General features: G+C 46.4%; 1 protein-coding gene across 1 annotated transcript in view; it reads left to right on the top strand.

Moving 5' to 3' along the window:
- Window positions 1-18,318, top strand: part of LOC106566212 (dedicator of cytokinesis protein 3) — a 401,791-nt gene that overhangs the window by 112,939 nt on the left and 270,534 nt on the right. The window contains exon 3 of the mRNA XM_045691962.2: window positions 8,121-8,161. Within this exon, the coding sequence (XP_045547918.2) occupies window positions 8,121-8,161 (41 nt within the window). The remainder of the gene's footprint in view (window positions 1-8,120; window positions 8,162-18,318) is intronic.

Below are 18,318 nucleotides of genomic sequence, written 5' to 3' on the forward strand. Positions count from 1 at the left end.
GACATTAGAGCGCTTTGAGGACAATACAGTGCCACTGACGTGGCCCACTACCAAAGACTGTGGGCTCCCCTTCTCCGACGTGAGTAAAACATTTAAACGTGTTAACTCTCGCAGGGCTGCTGGCCCAGACGGCATCCCTAGCCGCGTCCTCAGAGCATGCGCAGACCATTTGGCTGGTGTGTTTGCGGACATATTCAATCGCTCCATATCCCTCTGTCCCCACATTCCTCAAGATGGCCACCATTGTTCCTGTTCCTAAGAAAGCAAAGGTAACTGAACTAAATGACTACCGCCCCTTAGCACTCACTTCTGTCTTCATGAAGTGCTTTGAGAGACTAGTCAAGGATCATATCACCTCCACCCTACCTGATACCCTAGACCCAATTTGCGTACCGCCCCAATAGGCCCACAGACGACGCAATCGCCATCACACTGCACACTGCCCTATCCCATCTGGACAAGAGGAATACCTATGTAAGAATGCTGTTCATCGACTACAGCTCAGCATTCATAGTATCCTCCAAACTCATTAAGCTTGAGACCCTGAGTCTCGACCCCGCCCTGTGCAACTGGTTCCTGGACTTCCTGACGGGCCGCCCCCAGGTGGTTAAGGTAGGAAACAACATCTCCACCCCGCTGATCCTCAACACTGGGGCCCCACAAGGGTGCGTGCTCAGCCCCCTACTGTACTCCCTGTTCACCCATGACTGCGTGGCTATGCACGCCTCCAACTCATCCATCAAGTTTGCAGATGACACAACAGTGGTAGGCTTGAGTACCAACAATGACGAGACGGCCTACAGGGAGGAGGTGAGGGCCCTCGGAGTGTGGTGTCAGGAAAACAACCTCTCACTCAACGTCAACAAAACAAAGGAGATGATCGTGGACTTCAGGAAACAGCAGAGGGAGCACAACCCTATCCACATCGAAGGGACAGCAGCGGAGGAGGTGGAATGTTTTAAGTTCTTCGGCGTACACATCCCAGACAAACTGAAATGGTCCACCCACACAGACAGCGTGGTGAAGAAGACGCAACAGCGCCTCTTCAACCTCAGGAGGCTGAAAGAATGTGGCTTGTCATCAACAACCCTCACAAACTTTTACAGATGCACAATCGAGAGCATTCTGTCGGGCTGTATCACCACCTGGTACGGCAACTGGACCGCCCACAACTGTAAGGCTCTCCAGAGGGTAGTGAGGTCTGCACAACGCATCACCGGGGGCAAACTACCTGCCCTCCAGGACACCTACACCACCCGATGTCACAGGAAGGCCAAAAAGATCATCAAGGACAGCAACCACCCGAGCCACTGCCTGTTCACCCCGCTGTCATCCAGAAGGCGAGGTCAGTACAGGTGCATCAAAGCTGGGACCGAGAGATTGAAAAACAGCTTCTATCTCAACGCCATCAGACTGTTAAACAGCCACCACTGACACAGAGAGGCTGCTGCCAACATACAGACTTGAAATCACTGGCCACTTTAATAAATGGAACACTAGTCACTTTAATAATGTCACTTTAATAATGTTTACATATCTGACATTACTCATCTCATATGGATATAATGTTTACTGTATCCTTCACTATCTATTCTTTACTATCTACTGCATCTTAGCCGCTCTGTCACTGCTCATCCATATATTATACACTTGTATATTCTCATCCCATTCCTTTACTAGATTGTGCGTATTAGGTTTTATTGTGGAGTTGTTAGATATTACCTGTTAGATACTGCTGCACTGTCGGATCTAGAAGCATTTCACTACACTCGCAATAACATCTGCTGACCATGTGTAGGTGACCAATAACATTTGATTTGATTTGAAAACTAGAGTATTGTCTTCAGTCAAAGAAAGAGGAGGACTGTCTACACACTGCCACACATTGGCTTGCTTTTATTCAGCGTTCCATAATGTACATTGCAGTTAGTATCAAATCACTATTTGACGCAGGTCTGAGAGTTAGGCTTTTTCAGTGATGTGGTCTGAGGTGCTCTTTGCCATGATGTACATACTAGTCTAGATTTCAGTAAAATATTAAGACAGTACAGTACACTAACTTCAACTTTCCCCTTGTACACAGCAAATTCTCCAGTGTTAAAATAAAAATTAACACAGTGTTAAGTCAACACTGAAAGTGTGGAGTCTGTGGACTCATATGCACACCAGAACAGCCAGCCTAATGTGACTTGCAGGCATGAAGTGGCCTGTAAACCAGGAGTTTCAGGACATTATATTTCACTTTCAGGAAAAAAAGGTTTAGATTTGATCATAAAGCGGTACAAACACTGTAGTCGTACCCTGCAAGGTTTGTACCTTTATAGTTATAAGTTCCGTTTCCAGGAAACTTCCAAACACGATTTCTGGAAAATCTGGCAATTTTTGGAAAGTTACCAGAATTTTGCAACCCTAGCTGCAAGTCACATTATGCTGGCTTGCAAAGTGATGTGTAATACCTATTGGAATCCAGCCAGAGTTAAGATATGCAACAGTTTACATTGTTAATAACCCACAACCTGCATTCAGAATTTGTACCCCCGGTAAAGCAGGGGGAGGCAACTAGATTCAGATGTAGGCTGTTTTTCGTAGCAGAGGAAGGTCAGGGGGCCGGAACATAATTATAATCATTTGTACATCGAAAATTGACCACAACTAAGCCCAAAAAGAGATTGTATTTGAAAAGAACAATCATTTCATACCTTGATTACATTGAGACACGATCACATATGTCTCTTTTTTTGGGGGGGGGGGGGGGAATACTTGGGAACAGATTTCCTACATTTTTTTTTTTTTTACATTTGTAGCTGAATTCCATGGCCCAGTTTTTCCAAAGTTATCTGACTGGATTTCGACAATCTGATAGGACTAAATGTTATAATTGTGGTTTTCAAAACTGAAAAAGTAGATTCTGATCCTCTGGATAGGGATAAGGATTTGGTAATCCAATCTGACCATTAATCAGGATTGTATTTGGTTTTTGAATTTTTTAAAACTCAAAGATAGTGATTAGGATAATTTTGATGCCAAACAACATGATTATCTTGATCCTACTGGAAGGGTGGATTTAGGGTGGATTCAGGGTGGATTTAGGGTGGATTTAGGGTGGATTCAGGGTGAATTCAGGGTGGATCAGGGTGGATTCAGGGTGGATCAGGGTGGATTCAGGGTGGATCAGGGTGGATTCAGGGTGGATTCAGGGTGGATTCAGGGTGAATTCAGGGTGGATTCAGGGTGGATCAGGGTGGATTCAGGGTGGATTCAGGGTGAATTCAGGGTGGATTTAAAGAGGTGAATTGCACTACAACCAAAAAAATGGCAATGTAACTAAGGTGAGGAGATTTAAGAAACATTTTTACATCTGAAAACCAAAAGTTGATAATGTTAAATTGACTGCAGTATAGATATGTGATCAGTTGTTATATTGAAAAGTGTCAAATAAATGCATCTACTTCCTTATAAGTGATATACAAGCTCTATTTCTTTTTAAACAAGGTACCTTCAATGTTCCCCGGGAGCTGGAGACGTGGATGTCGATTAAGGCAGCCCCCCCCACTCCGCACCTCTCTGATTCAGAGGGGTTGGGGGTTAAATGTGGAAGACACATTTCAGTTGAAGGCATTGAGTTGTACAACTGACTAGGTATCCTCCTTTCCCTTTCCCTTTATTGGTGGAGTTTACTCATCTCTGTTTCCCAATGACAGTGTATTAGTAGTACTACAACCTGCCCAGTAGATGGCAAGGCCTGTTCAAAGTACTGAAAATCCCTGATTCTGTCATCTGGATATTGTGGTATCTGAATGAGAATGATCCTATCTGATTATTTTCTGAAAAAACATATCAAAAACTGCCAGATCGATCTAAACCTGGATAAAAAAAAGAGAATTACAGAATCCGGATCATTGTGATTTTTCAACAAAAACTTCAGGGGGCCAACAAACATCTGTCCGATTTTGGCCCACATGACATCTGTTAAATTCTTGGCCATGTTCTGTTATAATCTCCACCTCGGCACAGCCAGAAGAGGACTGGCCACCCCTCATAGCCTGGTTCCTCTCTAGGTTTCATCCTAGGTTCTGGCCTTTCTAGGGAGTTTTTCCTAGCCACCGTGCTTCTACACCTGTTTGGGGTTTTAGGTTGGGTTTCTGTACAGCACTTTAAGATATCAGCTGATGTAAGAAGGGCTATATAAATACATTTGATTTGATTACATCTGTTGCTGACCCCTGATCTAAGCCATTTAAACTGGAACCACATTTTTTGTAAAAGGGTGCAAAAAAAAATCTAACTGATTTGGTAAAAAATGTATGTTATTTATCTTTGTGTAGCATAAGATGAATCAATCAATCAATTTACAAACAGACAGAATCACAAACAGATATTGAAATGAACAATTCTAAAAAAATAAACCTGCTAGAGCATGCTGGGAAATATGATAATGATGGGTGTGGTTTTGCTTCATAGTGATGTGTGTGACTTTCAGGCGCCTGTATCAGGGTACAACTAGGCCCTCAGAATAAGGCTTTATGAAATCTGCATGGTATTGTGTTAAAGATATCGTATATACAGTACCAGTCAGAAGTTTAGACACACAGGCCTCCCAAGAGCCCCAGCGGTCTAAGTCACTGCATCGCAGCGCTCGCTGCGTCACTACAGATCCTGGTTCGATCCCAGGCTGTGTCTCATCCGGCCGCGACCGGGAGACCCATGAGGCGGCACACAATTGGTCCAGCGTCGTCCGGGTAAAGGGAGGGTTTGGCCGGCCGGGTTATCCTTGTCCCGTCGCGCTCTAGCGACTCCTGTGGCGGGTCTGGGAGCAGTGCACGCTGACACAGTCGCCAGGTGTACGGTGTTTCCTCCGACACATTGGTGCGGCTGCCTGCCGGGTTAAGCGAGCATTGTGTTGCTTGAGCGTGTTAAAAATAAAATGTTTTTCTTGAGAAACAATATATAGGTAGATTATTGCAATTAGAGGATGCGCTATATGCGTATTCTATAATGATAGGCTATTAAATTAGCTACGTCTGTTGGTATAAACTTTTGATTGAGGAAATTATAACATCATAAAAAATGAAATAAAAGTACTCTCCCTCACCTAACATATATAAGGTCACATCCATTAGTACCACGGTACAGTACCACGGACAGGAACAGGAGCGGCTGAGTTATAACACACATCCACCACATGTTCCCATCAAGCCGAGACTGAAATAAAAGTACTCTCCCTCAGTGGGTGGGGTCAGGTAGGTGGGGTCAGTGAGTGGGGTCAGGTAGGTGGGGTCAGGGAGTGGGGTCAGGTAGGTAGGGTCAGTGAGTGGGGTCAGGTAGGTGGGGTCAGTGGGTGGGGTCAGGTAGGTGGGGTCAGTGGGTGGGGTCAGGTAGGTGGGGTCACGTAGGTGGGGTCAGTGAGTGGGGTCAGGTAGGTGGGGTCAGTGAGTGAAGTCAGGTAGGTGGGGTCAGTGAGTGGGGTCAGATAGGTGGGGTCAGTGAGTGAGGTCAGGGAGTGGGGTCAGGTAGGTGGGGTCAGTGAGTGGGATCAGGTAGGTGGGGTCAGTAGGTGGGGTCAGGTAGGTGGGGTCAGTGGGTGGGGTCAGGTAGGTGGGGTCAGTGAGTGGGGTCAGGTAGGTGGGGTCAGTGGGTGGGGTCAGGTAGGTGGGGTCAGTGAGTGGGGTCAGGTAGGTGGGGTCAGTGACTGGGGTCAGGTAGGTGGGGTCAGTGAGTGGGATCAGGTAGGTGGGGTCAGTAGGTGGGGTCAGGTAGGTGGGGTCAGGAGGTGGGGTCAGGTAGGTGGGGTCAGGGAGTGGGGTCAGGTAGGTGGGGTCAGGTAGGTGGGGTCAGTGGGTGGGGTCAGGTAGGTGGGGTCAGGTAGGTGGGGTCAGTGAGTGGGGTCAGGTAGGTGGGGTCAGTGGGTGGGGTCAGGTAGGTAGGGTCAGTGAGTGGGGTCAGGTAGGTGGGGTCAGTGGGTGGGGTCAGGTAGGTGGGGTCAGTGGGTGGGGTCAGGTAGGTGGGGTCAGGTAGGTGGGGTCAGGTAGGTGGGGTCAGTAGGTGGGGTCAGGTAGGTGGGGTCAGTGGGTGAGGTCAGGTAGGTGGGGTCAGGTAGGTGGGGTCAGGTAGGTGGGTTCAGGTAGGTGGGGTCAGTGAGTGGGGTCAGGTAGGTGGGGTCAGTGGGTGGGGTCAGGTAGGTGGGGTCAGTGAGTGGGGTCAGGTAGGTGGGGTCAGTAAGTGGGGTCAGGTAGGTGGGGTCAGGAGGTGGGGTCAGTAGGTGGGGTCAGGTAGGTGGGGTCAGTGAGTGGGGTCAGGTAGGTGGAGGCAGGGAGTGGGGTCAGGTAGGTGGGGTCAGTGGGTGGGGTCAGTGGGTGGGGTCAGGTAGGTGGGGTCAGTGAGTGGGGTCAGGTAGGTGGGGTCAGGTAGGTGGGGTCAGGTAGGTGGGGTCAGGTAGGTGGGGTCAGTGAGTGGGGTCAGGTAGGTGGGGTCAGTAGGTGGGGTCAGGTAGGTGGGGTCAGTGAGTGGGGTCAGGTAGGGGGGGTCAGTGAGTGGGGTCAGGTAGGTGGGGTCAGGAGGTGGGGTCAGTGAGTGGGGTCAGGTAGGTGGGGTCAGTAGGTGGGGTCAGGTAGGTGGGGTCAGTGAGTGGGGTCAGGTAGGTGGAGGCAGGGAGTGGGGTCAGGTAGGTGGGGTCAGTGGGTGGGGTCAGGTAGGTGGGGTCAGGGAGTGGGGTCAGGTAGGTGGAGGCAGGGAGTGGGGTCAGGTAGGTGGGGTCAGTGGGTGGGGTCAGGTAGGTGGGGTCAGTGAGTGGGGTCAGGTAGGTGGGGTCAGTGAGTGGGGTCAGGTAGGTGGAGGCAGGGAGTGGGGTCAGGTATGTGGGGTCAGTGGGTGGGGTCAGTGGGTGGGGTCAGGTAGGTGGGGTCAGTGAGTGGGGTCAGGTAGGTGGGGTCAGTGAGTGGGGTCAGGTAGGTGGGGTCAGTGGGTGGGGTCAGTGAGTGGGGTCAGGTGGGTGGGGTCAGGTAGGGGGGGTCAGGTAGGTGGGGTCAGGTAGGTGGGGTCAGTGATTGGGGTCAGGTATGTGGGGTCAGTGGGTGGGGTCAGGTAGGTGGGGTCAGGTAGGTGGGGTCAGTGGGTGGGGTCAGGTTGGTGGGGTCAGTGGGTGGGGTCAGGTAGGTGGGGTCAGTAGGTGGGGTCAGTGAGTGGGGTCAGGTAGGTGGGGTCAGGTAGGTGGGGTCAGGTAGGTGGGGTCAGGTAGGTGGGGTCAGTGAGTGGGGTCAGGTAGGTGGGGTCAGTGGGTGGGGTCAGGTAGGTGGGGTCAGTGGGTGGGGTCAGGTAGGTGGGGTCAGTGAGTGGGGTCAGGTAGGTGGGGTCAGGTAGGTGTCAGATTCTACCAAGCAGTTTGATGCTGATTAGAGTTTCATAGCCGTTAGGGGGATTTTATCAGAGGAATTGTCTCTTTTGTAATGGAGTCACCTGTCCTACCTGACCCATTATCAACGTTCAGATAACATCAGTCCTACCTGACCCATTATCAACGTTCAGATAACATCAGTCCTACCTGACCCATTATCAACGTTCAGATAACATCAGTCCTACCTGACCCATTATCAACGTTCAGATAACATCAGTCCTACCTGACCCATTATCAACGTTAAGATAACATCAGTCCTACCTGACACATTATCAACGTTCAGATAACATCAGTCCTACCTGACACATTATCAACGTTCAGATAACATCTGTCCTACCTGACCCATTATCAACGTTCAGATAACATCAGTCCTACCTGACCCATTATCAACGTTAAGATAACATCAGTCCTACCTGACCCATTATCAACGTTCAGATAACATCTGTCCTACCTGACCCATTATCAACGTTAAGATAACATCAGTCCTACCTGACCCATTATCAACGTTCAGATAACATCTGTCCTACCTGACCCATTATCAACGTTAAGATAACATCAGTCCTACCTGACCCATTATCAACGTTAAGATAACATCAGTCCTACCTGACCCCACTCACTGACACATTATCCCACAACGTTAAGATGATACTGATAATGTTGATTTCAGGGTTTTCAGAGGTTGGGCTGAAGGTCTCTCCTAAACATTGATTTTGTTATTTTTCTCTTTCAGGATGGTACCGAGGATTCTCCACCAGGAAACCCACAATCAAGGTAAATGAACTGATCCAATGAGCTCTTAGAGGAAATAAGCTATTTCCCAACCACTCTGTAGTTCTGTAGTTCTGGGCTTCCAGAGTGACCGTTTCTCTGGTCCGGTTGAGAACAAGGTTCATTCCTCTCACACCTTACTGTAACCAAAAAAAAACTAAATGTTTGAAAAAGTATTGTTGTACGCTACACAAAAAAGTTATTGTTTTGCTGTGGGCTTCCAGAGTCAGTTTTTCTGCTCCAGTTGAAAAGAAGGTCAATTGATTATACACCTTACTTTATATATATATATATTATTATTTATTTAATAAAAAAACACATTGGGAGGGATCTTACACCATTTCTCCTATACAGAATCTTTCCAGATCATTGATATCCTTCGACTGCTCTTTTCAATTCAAACCACAGGATTTCAATGGGGTTCAAGTCCGGAGACTGAGATGGCCATTGCAAAATGTACATTTTTTGGGGTAAATTAACTATTTCTTTATGGATTTTTGGAGTGTGCTTGGGGTGCTGGAAGATCCACTTGTGGCCAAGTTTCAGCCTCCTGGCAGAGGCAACCATTCCTGGTATTTGGTTCATGATGCCGTCGTTGACCTTAAGAAGGGCCCCATGACCAGTGGAAGGAAAATAGCCCCATAACATCAAAGATCCACCACCATATTTTACAGTAGGGACGAGGTTATTTTCTGCATATGCCTTGTTCTTATGTTTTAACACTTAGGTACAAACAGTAGTGCTGAGTGATTAACTGAACTTTAGTTTTTTGTCGGTTCAATTACTTGAATTCAATTTAGTTCAGTTTTTTTTTGTCAGAGAGAAAGCAAATGGGAGGAGAGATCCTAGTGTGGCGACAGGGTAGCCTAGTGGTTAGAGTGGTTAGTGTTGGACTAGTAACCAGAAGGTTGCAAGATCGAATCCCCGAGCTGACAAGTTCAAAATCTGTTGTTCTGAACATGGCAGTTAACCCACTGTTCCTAGGCCGTCATTGAAAATAAGAAATTGTTCTTAATTGACTTGCCTAGTTAAATAAAGGTAAACTAAAAAATAATTAATGAGATAAATTAATACAAGAACAATATAAGATGCTGGGCTGAAGGGAGTTGTAGTTTACATTAAGCAAATATTCAACCTAGTTCAGTGCAGAAATGTGGTAATTAACTACAATGACCCTAATCCATTGCGCCTGTTCTTTTCCGGTTCGGACAGAGACAGAAACACTTTTATGCCTCCTACATTAGGTTAGATGCACACAGACCACATGAGAGAGGAATGTACACAACACAACAACAAGAGAGAGAGAGAGAGGGATAGAGACAGTTTGTGAAAATGTGCCTACTATCTACTATGAAAAACTAGTAAAGTGATTGTCAGAGAGCTTTGTAGCATACTTAGGCAGGCTTGCCTAGCTAAATAGGATGACTAAAGATATTACAGTGTGGGGAGAACAGAGATAACACAAGATGGATGGCTGGTTGGCTGGCTGGATGCTACTGCCTGAACAGAGATGAGATGATGACTTTATTAAGGAATGAAAAATGATAATGTCATATATAAAGTAATATACACAACTTAAATATTTTATAATTTTATATTAATTTTCAATTTTATTTTGTGGACCTGACAGAGACAATGGAATGTTTTCAATGTTTTGGTAATTGGAATGTTCACTTGTTGGCATTGGAATTTCTATAAAAAATCTTGGATAATTTTAATGTCATTATTTCATAATCCATTTAGTGTAAAAAAATATATATATATATTATCGAAATCGAAAACAGTGATTATTTTTTTAATAATCAAACCTAAACCAAACTCACCTCAAAGAGCAGTAGTCGCTCAGCACTAACAAACAGTACAATTGTCTTAGGTCTCTTTAATATATCGGACCATCTGTTGTGCTGTCTGATCCCTCCTGCTGCTTTGTAGAGCTCTGCTATGCGGCTTCAGCCCGACGGGCCCCGACATTATACAGTAGGGCCTGTTTTTTTCATCAATAACTAGGGTACAGGTATGGCTCGGGTATCACTAACATTATTAAGCTGAGCCATTTGCTCGTGCTCTGCTGTTCAGTACAAATCACATCTGACTAAGATCATAACATGGTGTCAGAAGAGCTTCAACCTCATCAAATATAGAGACGGGAGAGATTATTTTACACGCAAAAATAATAATATCAGAGTTTAGAGTGACAAAAAGTAGCTAACAGCTAACTGCTCTCTCATGTCTCGTCACTGAGGCAGAGCAGCCCAAGCGGAGGCATTGCTCTGGAAACTCAGAGTCGCCGTCAGCAGAGTGCAGGGAGCGAGTGGCAGACAGAGAGGAGCAGCTAATGGATTTACTAAGTTATTTCTGATTTTGGTGTTTCGGGCAGAGCCGGGCCTTTTACATTGAGCAGAAGCAATCTGGCACGGGTAGGTAGGGACCTGAACCTCATGGGCACGAGTAGGTAGGGACCTGAACCTCATGGGCACGGGTAGGTAGGGACCTGAACCTCATGGGCACGAGTAGGTAGGGACCTGAACCTCATGGGCACGAGTAGGTAGGGACCTGAACCTCATGGGTACGGGTAGGTAGGGACCTGAACCTCATGGGCACGGGTAGGTAGGTACCTGAACCTCATGGGTACGGGTAGGTAGGGACCTGAACCTCATGGGCACGGGTAGGTAGGGACCTGAACCTCATGGGCACGGGTAGGTAGGGACCTGAACCTCATGGGCACGGGTAGGTAGGGACCTGAACCTCATGGGCACGGGTAGGTAGGGACCTGAACCTCATGGGCACGGGTAGGTAGGGACCTGAACCTCATGGGCACGGGTAGGTAGGGACCTGAACCTCATGGGCATGGGTAGGTAGGGACCTGAACGTCGTAGGGCATGGGTAGGACCTGAATGTTGTAGGGCATGGGTAGGGGGGGACCTGAACGTTGTAGGGCATGGGTAGGTCCTGAACATTGTAGGGCATGGGTAGGACCTGAATGTTGTAGGGCATGTGTAGGACCTGAACGTTGTAGGGCATGGGTAGGACCTGAACGTTGTAGGGCATGGGTAGGGGAGGACCTGAGCATCGTGGGTATGGGAGGGGGCAGAGGAGGAGAGGGGAGGAGAGGAGAAGGGCAGAGGAGGAGAGGAGAGGGGAGGAGAGGAGAGTAGAATAGGGGAGAGGAGGAGAGGAGAAGAGTAGAAGAGAAGAGGAGTAGAAGAGGGGAGGGGAGGAGAGGAGAGAAGTAGAATAGGGGAGAGGAGGAGAGGGGAGGGGAGGAGAGAAGTAGAATAGGGGAGAGGAGGAGAGGAGAAGAGTAGAAGAGGGGATGAGAGGAGAGGAGAAGAGTAGAAGAGGGGAGGAGAGGAGAGGAGAGGAGAGGAGTAGAAGAGGGGAGGAGAGGAGAGGAGAGGAGTAGAATAGGGGAGGAAAGGGGAGGGGAGGAGAAGAGTAGAAGAGGGGATGAGAGGAGAGGAGAGGGGTAAAAGAGGGGAGGGGAGGAGAGGAGAGAAGTAGAATAGAGGAGAGGGGAGGGGAGGAGAGGAGAGGAGTAGAAGAGGAGAGGAGAGGAGAGGAGAAAAGTAGAATAGGGGAGGGGAGGGGAGAAGAAGAGTAGAAGAGGGGAGGAGAGGAGAGGAGAAAAGTAGAAGAGGGGAGGGGAGGGGAGGAGAAGAGTAGAAGAGGGGAGGAGAGGAGTAGAAGAGGGGAGGAGAGGAGGAGAGGAATGGAAGCGAGGAGAGGAGGAGAGGAGGAGAGGAGTAGAAGAGGGGAGGGGAGGAGAGGAGGAGAGGAGTAGAAGAGGGGAGAGGAGGAGAGGAGGAGAGGAGTAGAAGAGGGGAGAGGAATGGAAGAGGGGAGAGGAGGAGAGGAGTAGAAGAGGGGAGGGGAGGAGAGGAGTAGAAGAGGGGAGAGGAGGAGAGGAGGAGAGGAGTAGAAGAGGGGAGAGGAATGGAAGAGGGGAGAGGAGGAGAGGAATGGAAGAGGGGAGGGGAGGAGGAGAGGAGTAGAAGAGGGGAGCGGAGGAGTAGAAGAGGGGAGGGGAGGCAGTAACTCTATCTGCCATGTTCCTATTAGTGTAACTCACCCAGGGCTTTTTACTGAGCTGAGAGTTTACACTTCAATCACCAGGACCTTGTATTATCATCAGCCTGTCTGTCTGTCAGTACTCCTGCCTGTCTGTCTGTCAATACTCCTGTTAATAGTATCACCTGTCTGTCTGTCTGTCTGTCTGTCTGTCTGTCTGTCTGTCTGTCTGTCTGTCTGTCTGTCTGTCTGTCTGTCTGTCTGTCTGTCTGTCTGTCTGTCTGTCTGTCAGTACTCCTGTTAATAGTATCACCTGTCTGTCTGTCTGTCTGTCTGTCTGTCTGTCTGTCTGTCTGTCTGTCTGTCTGTCTGTCTGTCTGTCTGTCTGTCTGTCTGTCTGTACTCCTGTTAATAGTATCACCTGTCTGTCTGTCTGTCTGTCTGTCTGTCTGTCTGTCTGTCTGTCTGTCTGTCTGTCTGTCTGTCTGTCTGTCTGTCTGTACTCCTGTTAATAGTATCACCAGCCTGTTTGGTGTAAATGAGGACACGTCAGAAGATCTTGATTGACCTCGTAGAAAAATGTTGTGTGTGTGTGTGTGTGTGTGTGTGTGTGTGTGTGTGTGTGTGTGTGTGTGTGTGTGTGTGTGTGTGTCTGTCGGTCTGTTTGTATAAACAGATTAATCTGTGTTAATGAACCAACTCCAACTCAAACAGCTCTGAGGCATCTCTGTCTTTCTGACATAGCAGAGATAGTTAACATATATAGCAGATAGCAGATAGTTAACACTGTATATAGTTAACACTGTAGATAGTTAACACTGTAGATAGTTAACACTGTAAATAGTTAAAACTGTAAATAGTTAACACTGTAGATAGTTAACACTGTAAAAAGTTAACACTGTATATAGTTAACACTGTAAATAGCTAACACTGTAAATAGTTAACACTGTAAATAGTTAACACTGTAGATAGTTAACACTGTAGATAGTTAACACTGTAAATAGTTAACACTGTAGATAGTTAACACTGTAGATAGTAAACACTGTAAATAGTAAACACTGTAAATAGTAAACACTGTAAATAGTAAACACTGTAAATAGTAAACACTGTATATAGTTAACACTGTAGATAGTTAACACTGTAAATAGTTAAAACTGTAAATAGTTAACACTGTAGATAGTTAACACTGTAAAAAGTTAACACTGTAAATAGTTAACACTGTAGATAGTTAACACTGTAGATAGTTAACACTGTATATAGTTAACACTGTATATAGTTAACACTGTAGATAGTTAACACTGTAGATAGTTAATACTGTATATAGTTAACACTGTAGATAGTTAACACTGTATGTAGTTAACACTGTAGATAGTTAACACTGTAGATAGTTAACACCATAAATCACACGTCTGGTAAATGCTGGTAATCCAGTGACATTACAAAAGGTGAACAATATGAGCCAGAAGCTATAAGAAGCTGTATGCCCTCATCATGCCACAAAAGGGATTTAAATGTACAAAACTATATGTATGAGTAACTATCTAGAACCTAAAAAGATTGTTCAGCTGTCCCCATAAGATAACCCTTTGAAGAACCCTTTGGGTTCCAGGTAGAACCCTTTTGGGACCCTTTTTTTAAGGGTATAGCCTATAACAGAACAGAACAGAACAGAACAGAGCAGAACATAAAGAACAGAAAAGAACATAAAGAACAGAACATAAAGAGCAGAGCAGAACAGAAAAGAACAGAACAGAACAGAGCCTCTGCAGAAGAGAGTAGAAGAGAGCAGAACAGAACAGAACAGAACATAACAAAACATAACACCGATCCACTAGTGTTGTAGCCCTGTGTGGCTCAGTTGGTAGAACATGGTGGTTGCAACGGGTTGTGAGTTCTATTTCTGTTCGATGTCCCACTACTGTAAGTCGCTTGGGATAAAAGTGTCTACTAAAATGACGTATATCAGGGAATCAGCAGCCTGCATTTCTGCTCATGAAGCTAAGCGTTAGCTAGGCGCTAAGCGCTGACAGTGGAGGTATTTATGCTCATGAAGCTAAGCATTAGCTAGGCGCTAAGCACTGACAGTGGAGGTATTTCTGCTCATGAAGCTAACAGCGTTAGCTAGGCGCTAAGCGCTGACAGTGGAGGTATTTCTGCTCATGAAGCTAAGCGTTAGCTAGGCGCTAAGCGCTGACAGTGGAGGTATTTCTGCTCATGAAGCTAAGCATTAGCTAGGCGCTAAGCGCTGACAGTGGAGGTATTTCTGCTCATGAAGCTAAGCGTTAGCTAGGCGCTAAGCGCTGACAGTGGAGGTATTTCTGCTCATGAAGCAAAGCGTTAGCTAGGCGCTAAGCGCTGACAGTGGAGGTATTTATGCTCATGAAGCTAAGCGTTAGCTAGGCACTAAGCGCTGACAGTGGAGGTATTTCTGCTCATGAAGCTAAGCGTTAGCTAGGCGCTAAGCGCTGACAGTGGAGGTATTTCTGCTCATGAAGCTAAGCGTTAGCTAGGCGCTAAGCGCTGACAGTGGAGGTATTTCTGCTCATGAAGCTAAGCGTTAGCTAGGCGCTAAGCGCTGACAGTGGAGGTATTTCTGCACATGAAGCTAACAGCGCTAGGCGCTAGTCAGTAGCTAGCTAAATGGCTTCCTAAGTGTGAGTAATTCACAGCAGCTCTGTCTCTGGGCTTCACTGAAATGTTAGCCGCAACTCTGTGAGGGCCCTGTTCTGACTGACCATACACACACACACACACACACACACACACACACACACACACACACACACACACACACACACACACACACACACACACACACCACACACACACACCATGCCAGCGCAGTCACCTTCCACAGCAGAGCCGGGCTGAATCACAACACACAAACAAACACGGCTTGGTCCTAGTACAAGGTGGAACCATGGTCATTTCCACTGTGGCTCAGTTGGTAGAGCATGGTGTTTGCAACGCCAGCATGGTGTGTGAAACGCAAGGGTTATGGGTTCGATTCCCACGGGGGGCCAGTACAAAAAAAAAAATAGTAATAAAAAATAAAAAGTGTATGAAATGTATGCGTTCACTACTGTAAGTCGCTCTGGATAAGAGCGTCTTTCCAGCCTGGTCATTTCCACCATGGTCATTTCCACCATGGTCATTTCCACCATGGTCATTTCCAGCATGGTCATTTCCACCATGGTCATTTCCACCATGGTCATTTCCAGCATGGTCATTTCCACCATGGTCATTTCCAGCATGGTCATTTCCAGCATGGTCATTTCCACCATGGTCATTTCCACCATGGTCATTTCCAGCATGGTCATTTCCACCATGGTCATTTCCAGCATGGTCATTTCCAGCATGGCCATTTCCAGCATGGTCATTTCCAGCATGGTCATTTCCAGCATGGTCATTTCCAGCATGGTCATTTCCAGCATGGTCATTTCCACGCATGGTCATTTCCACCATGGTCATTTCCAGCATGGTCATTTCCACCATGGTCATTTCCAGCATGGTCATTTCCAGCCTGGTCATTTCCACCATGGTCATTTCCAGCATGGTCATTTCCAGCATGGTCATTTCCACCATGGTCATTTCCAGCATGGTCATTTCCAGCATGGTCATTTACACCATGGTCATTTCCACCATGGTCATTTCCACCATGGTCATTTCCAGCATGGTCATTTCCAGCATGGTCATTTCCACCATGGTCATTTCCAGCATGGTCATTTCCACCATGGTCATTTCCACCATGGTCATTTCCAGCATGGTCATTTCCACCATGGTCATTTCCAGCATGGTCATTTCCAGCATGGTCATTTCCAGCATGGTCATTTCCAGCATGGTCATTTCCACCATGGTCATTTCCACCATGGCCTTTGATGTGCTGCCACATGGTGATTTAAAGGGATACTTCTGAATTTTGGCATTGAGGCCCATTATCTACTTCCCCAGAGTCAGATGAACTTGTGGATACCATTTTTATATATCTGTGTCCAGTATGAAGGAAGTTAGAGGTAGTTTCGCAAGCCAATGCTATCTAGCTTTAGCACAATGACTGGAAGTCTATGGGTATCTGCTAGCATGCTCGTTGCTTCGTGGCCAAAATCCCAAAGTATCCCTTTGATGGTTCCCCACATGGGCACAGGGGTGTGTGTGTGCGTGTGTGTGTGTGCGTGCGTGCGCATGCGCCTGTGTGTGTGTGTGTGCCTGTGTCGTGTGTGTGTGTGTGTGTGTGTGTGTGTGTGTGTGTGTGTGTGTGTGTGTGTGTGTGTGTGTACCTGTGCCTGTGTCTGTGTCTGTGTGTGTGTGTGTGTGCGTGTGCGCGTGTGCCTGTGTGTGTGTGTGTCTGCGTGTGTGTGTGTGTCTGTGTCTGTGTGTGTGTGTGCGTGTGCGTGTGCGCGTGTGCCGTGTGTGTGTGTGTGTGTGTGTGTGTGTGTGTGTGTGTGTGTGTGTGTGTAATAACAGCAGCGTACCACAGAACCTGTCATGGCCGTTTTCACCTTTACAGAATGACAGGTTTCTGTTTTCCAGACTCATTGAGGCTTCCTGATGTGTGATTGGTTGGTTTACAGACATAATAAAGGCTGGTAATATCTACAGACACAAACAAGCTTTTTTCTTCACACAGATGTTTACTACTTAGACTTTTCTTTTGTAAGATGTTTTGAAAGATATATAATTTATTATTTCACCTTTATTTAACCAGGTAGGCCAGTTGAGAACAAGTTCTCATTTACAACTGCGACCTGGTCAAGATAAAGCAAAGCAGTGCGACACAAATAACAACACAGAGTTACACATGGAATAAACAAACATACAGTCAATAATACAGTAGAAAAAAAGTCTATATGAGGTAAGATAAGGGAGGTAAGGCAATAAATAGGCCATAGTGGCAAAATAATTACAATATAGCAATTAAACACTGGAGTGACTGATGTGCAGAAGATGAGTGTGCAAGTAGAGATACTGATATTTTGTCAGAGAGGAAGTGTTGAGCCAAACACTCTAAAATTGTCCCTCCACGTTACAACCGTCTTCAATGTTTCATGAATGACTTTTTATAATGTATGTTGTCCACACACACTCTATCCCTCTGACCTACAGTACACTGGGCTATATGCCTGGTAGCTGAGCCAGTCAGACAATCAGATAATCAGTCAGCCAGTCAATCAGTCAGCAACTCAGTCCAGCCAGTCAGCCAAGCAGTCTGTCAGTAAGTCAGTCAGTTAATCAGCCAGTCAGTTAGTTAAATCAGTCTGTCAGTTAATCAGCCAGTCAGTTAATCAGCCAGTCAGTTAGTTAAATCAGTCAGTCAATCAGTCTGTCAGTTAATCAGCCAGTCAGTTAGTTAAATCAGTCAGTTAATCAGTCTGTCAGTTAATCAGCCAGTCAGTTAGTTAAATCAGTCAGTCAATCAGTCTGTCAGTTAATCAGTCAGCCAGTTAATCAGTCAGTCAGTTAATCAGTCTGTCAGTTAATCAGTCTGTCAGTCAATCAGTCAGTCAGTTAATCAGTCAGTCAGTTAATCAGTCAGTCAGCCAGCCAGCCAGCCAGTTAATTAGTCAGTCAGCCAGTCAGTCAGTTAATCAGTCAGCCAGCCAGCCAGTCAGTTAATCAGTCAGCCAGACAGTTAGTCAGCCAGCCAGTCAGTTAATCAGTCAGCCAGCCAGCCAGTCAGTTAATCAGTCAGTCAGCCAGCCAGCCAGTCAGTTAATCAGTCAGCCAGCCAATCAGTTAATTAATCAGTAATTTGGCCAGCCAGTCAATCAGTCAGCCACTCAGGCCAGCCAGTCTGTCAGTTAAAAAGTCAGTCAGTCAGTTAAAAAGACAATCAGTCAGTCAGTTAATTAGTCAGTTAATAAGTCAGTTAATAATTCAGTTAATCAGTCAGTCAGTTAGTTAATCAGTCAGTTAATCAGCCAGTCAGTTAGTTAAATCAGTCATTTAATCAGTCAGTCAGTCAGTCAGTTAATCAGTCAGTCAATCAGTTAATTGTTCAGTTAATCAGTCAGTCACTTAATCAGTCAGTCAGTCAGTCAGTTAATCAGTCAGTTAATCAATCAGTCAGTCAGTTAATCAGTCAGTCAGTCAGTTAATCAGTCAGTCAGTTAATCAGTCAGTCAGTCAGTAAGTTAATCGGTCAGTCAGTCAGT

The sequence above is a fragment of the Salmo salar genome, chromosome 12 (genome assembly GCF_965601325.2).
Source record: "Salmo salar chromosome 12, fSalSal1, whole genome shotgun sequence".
Taxonomy (NCBI): domain Eukaryota; kingdom Metazoa; phylum Chordata; class Actinopteri; order Salmoniformes; family Salmonidae; genus Salmo; species Salmo salar.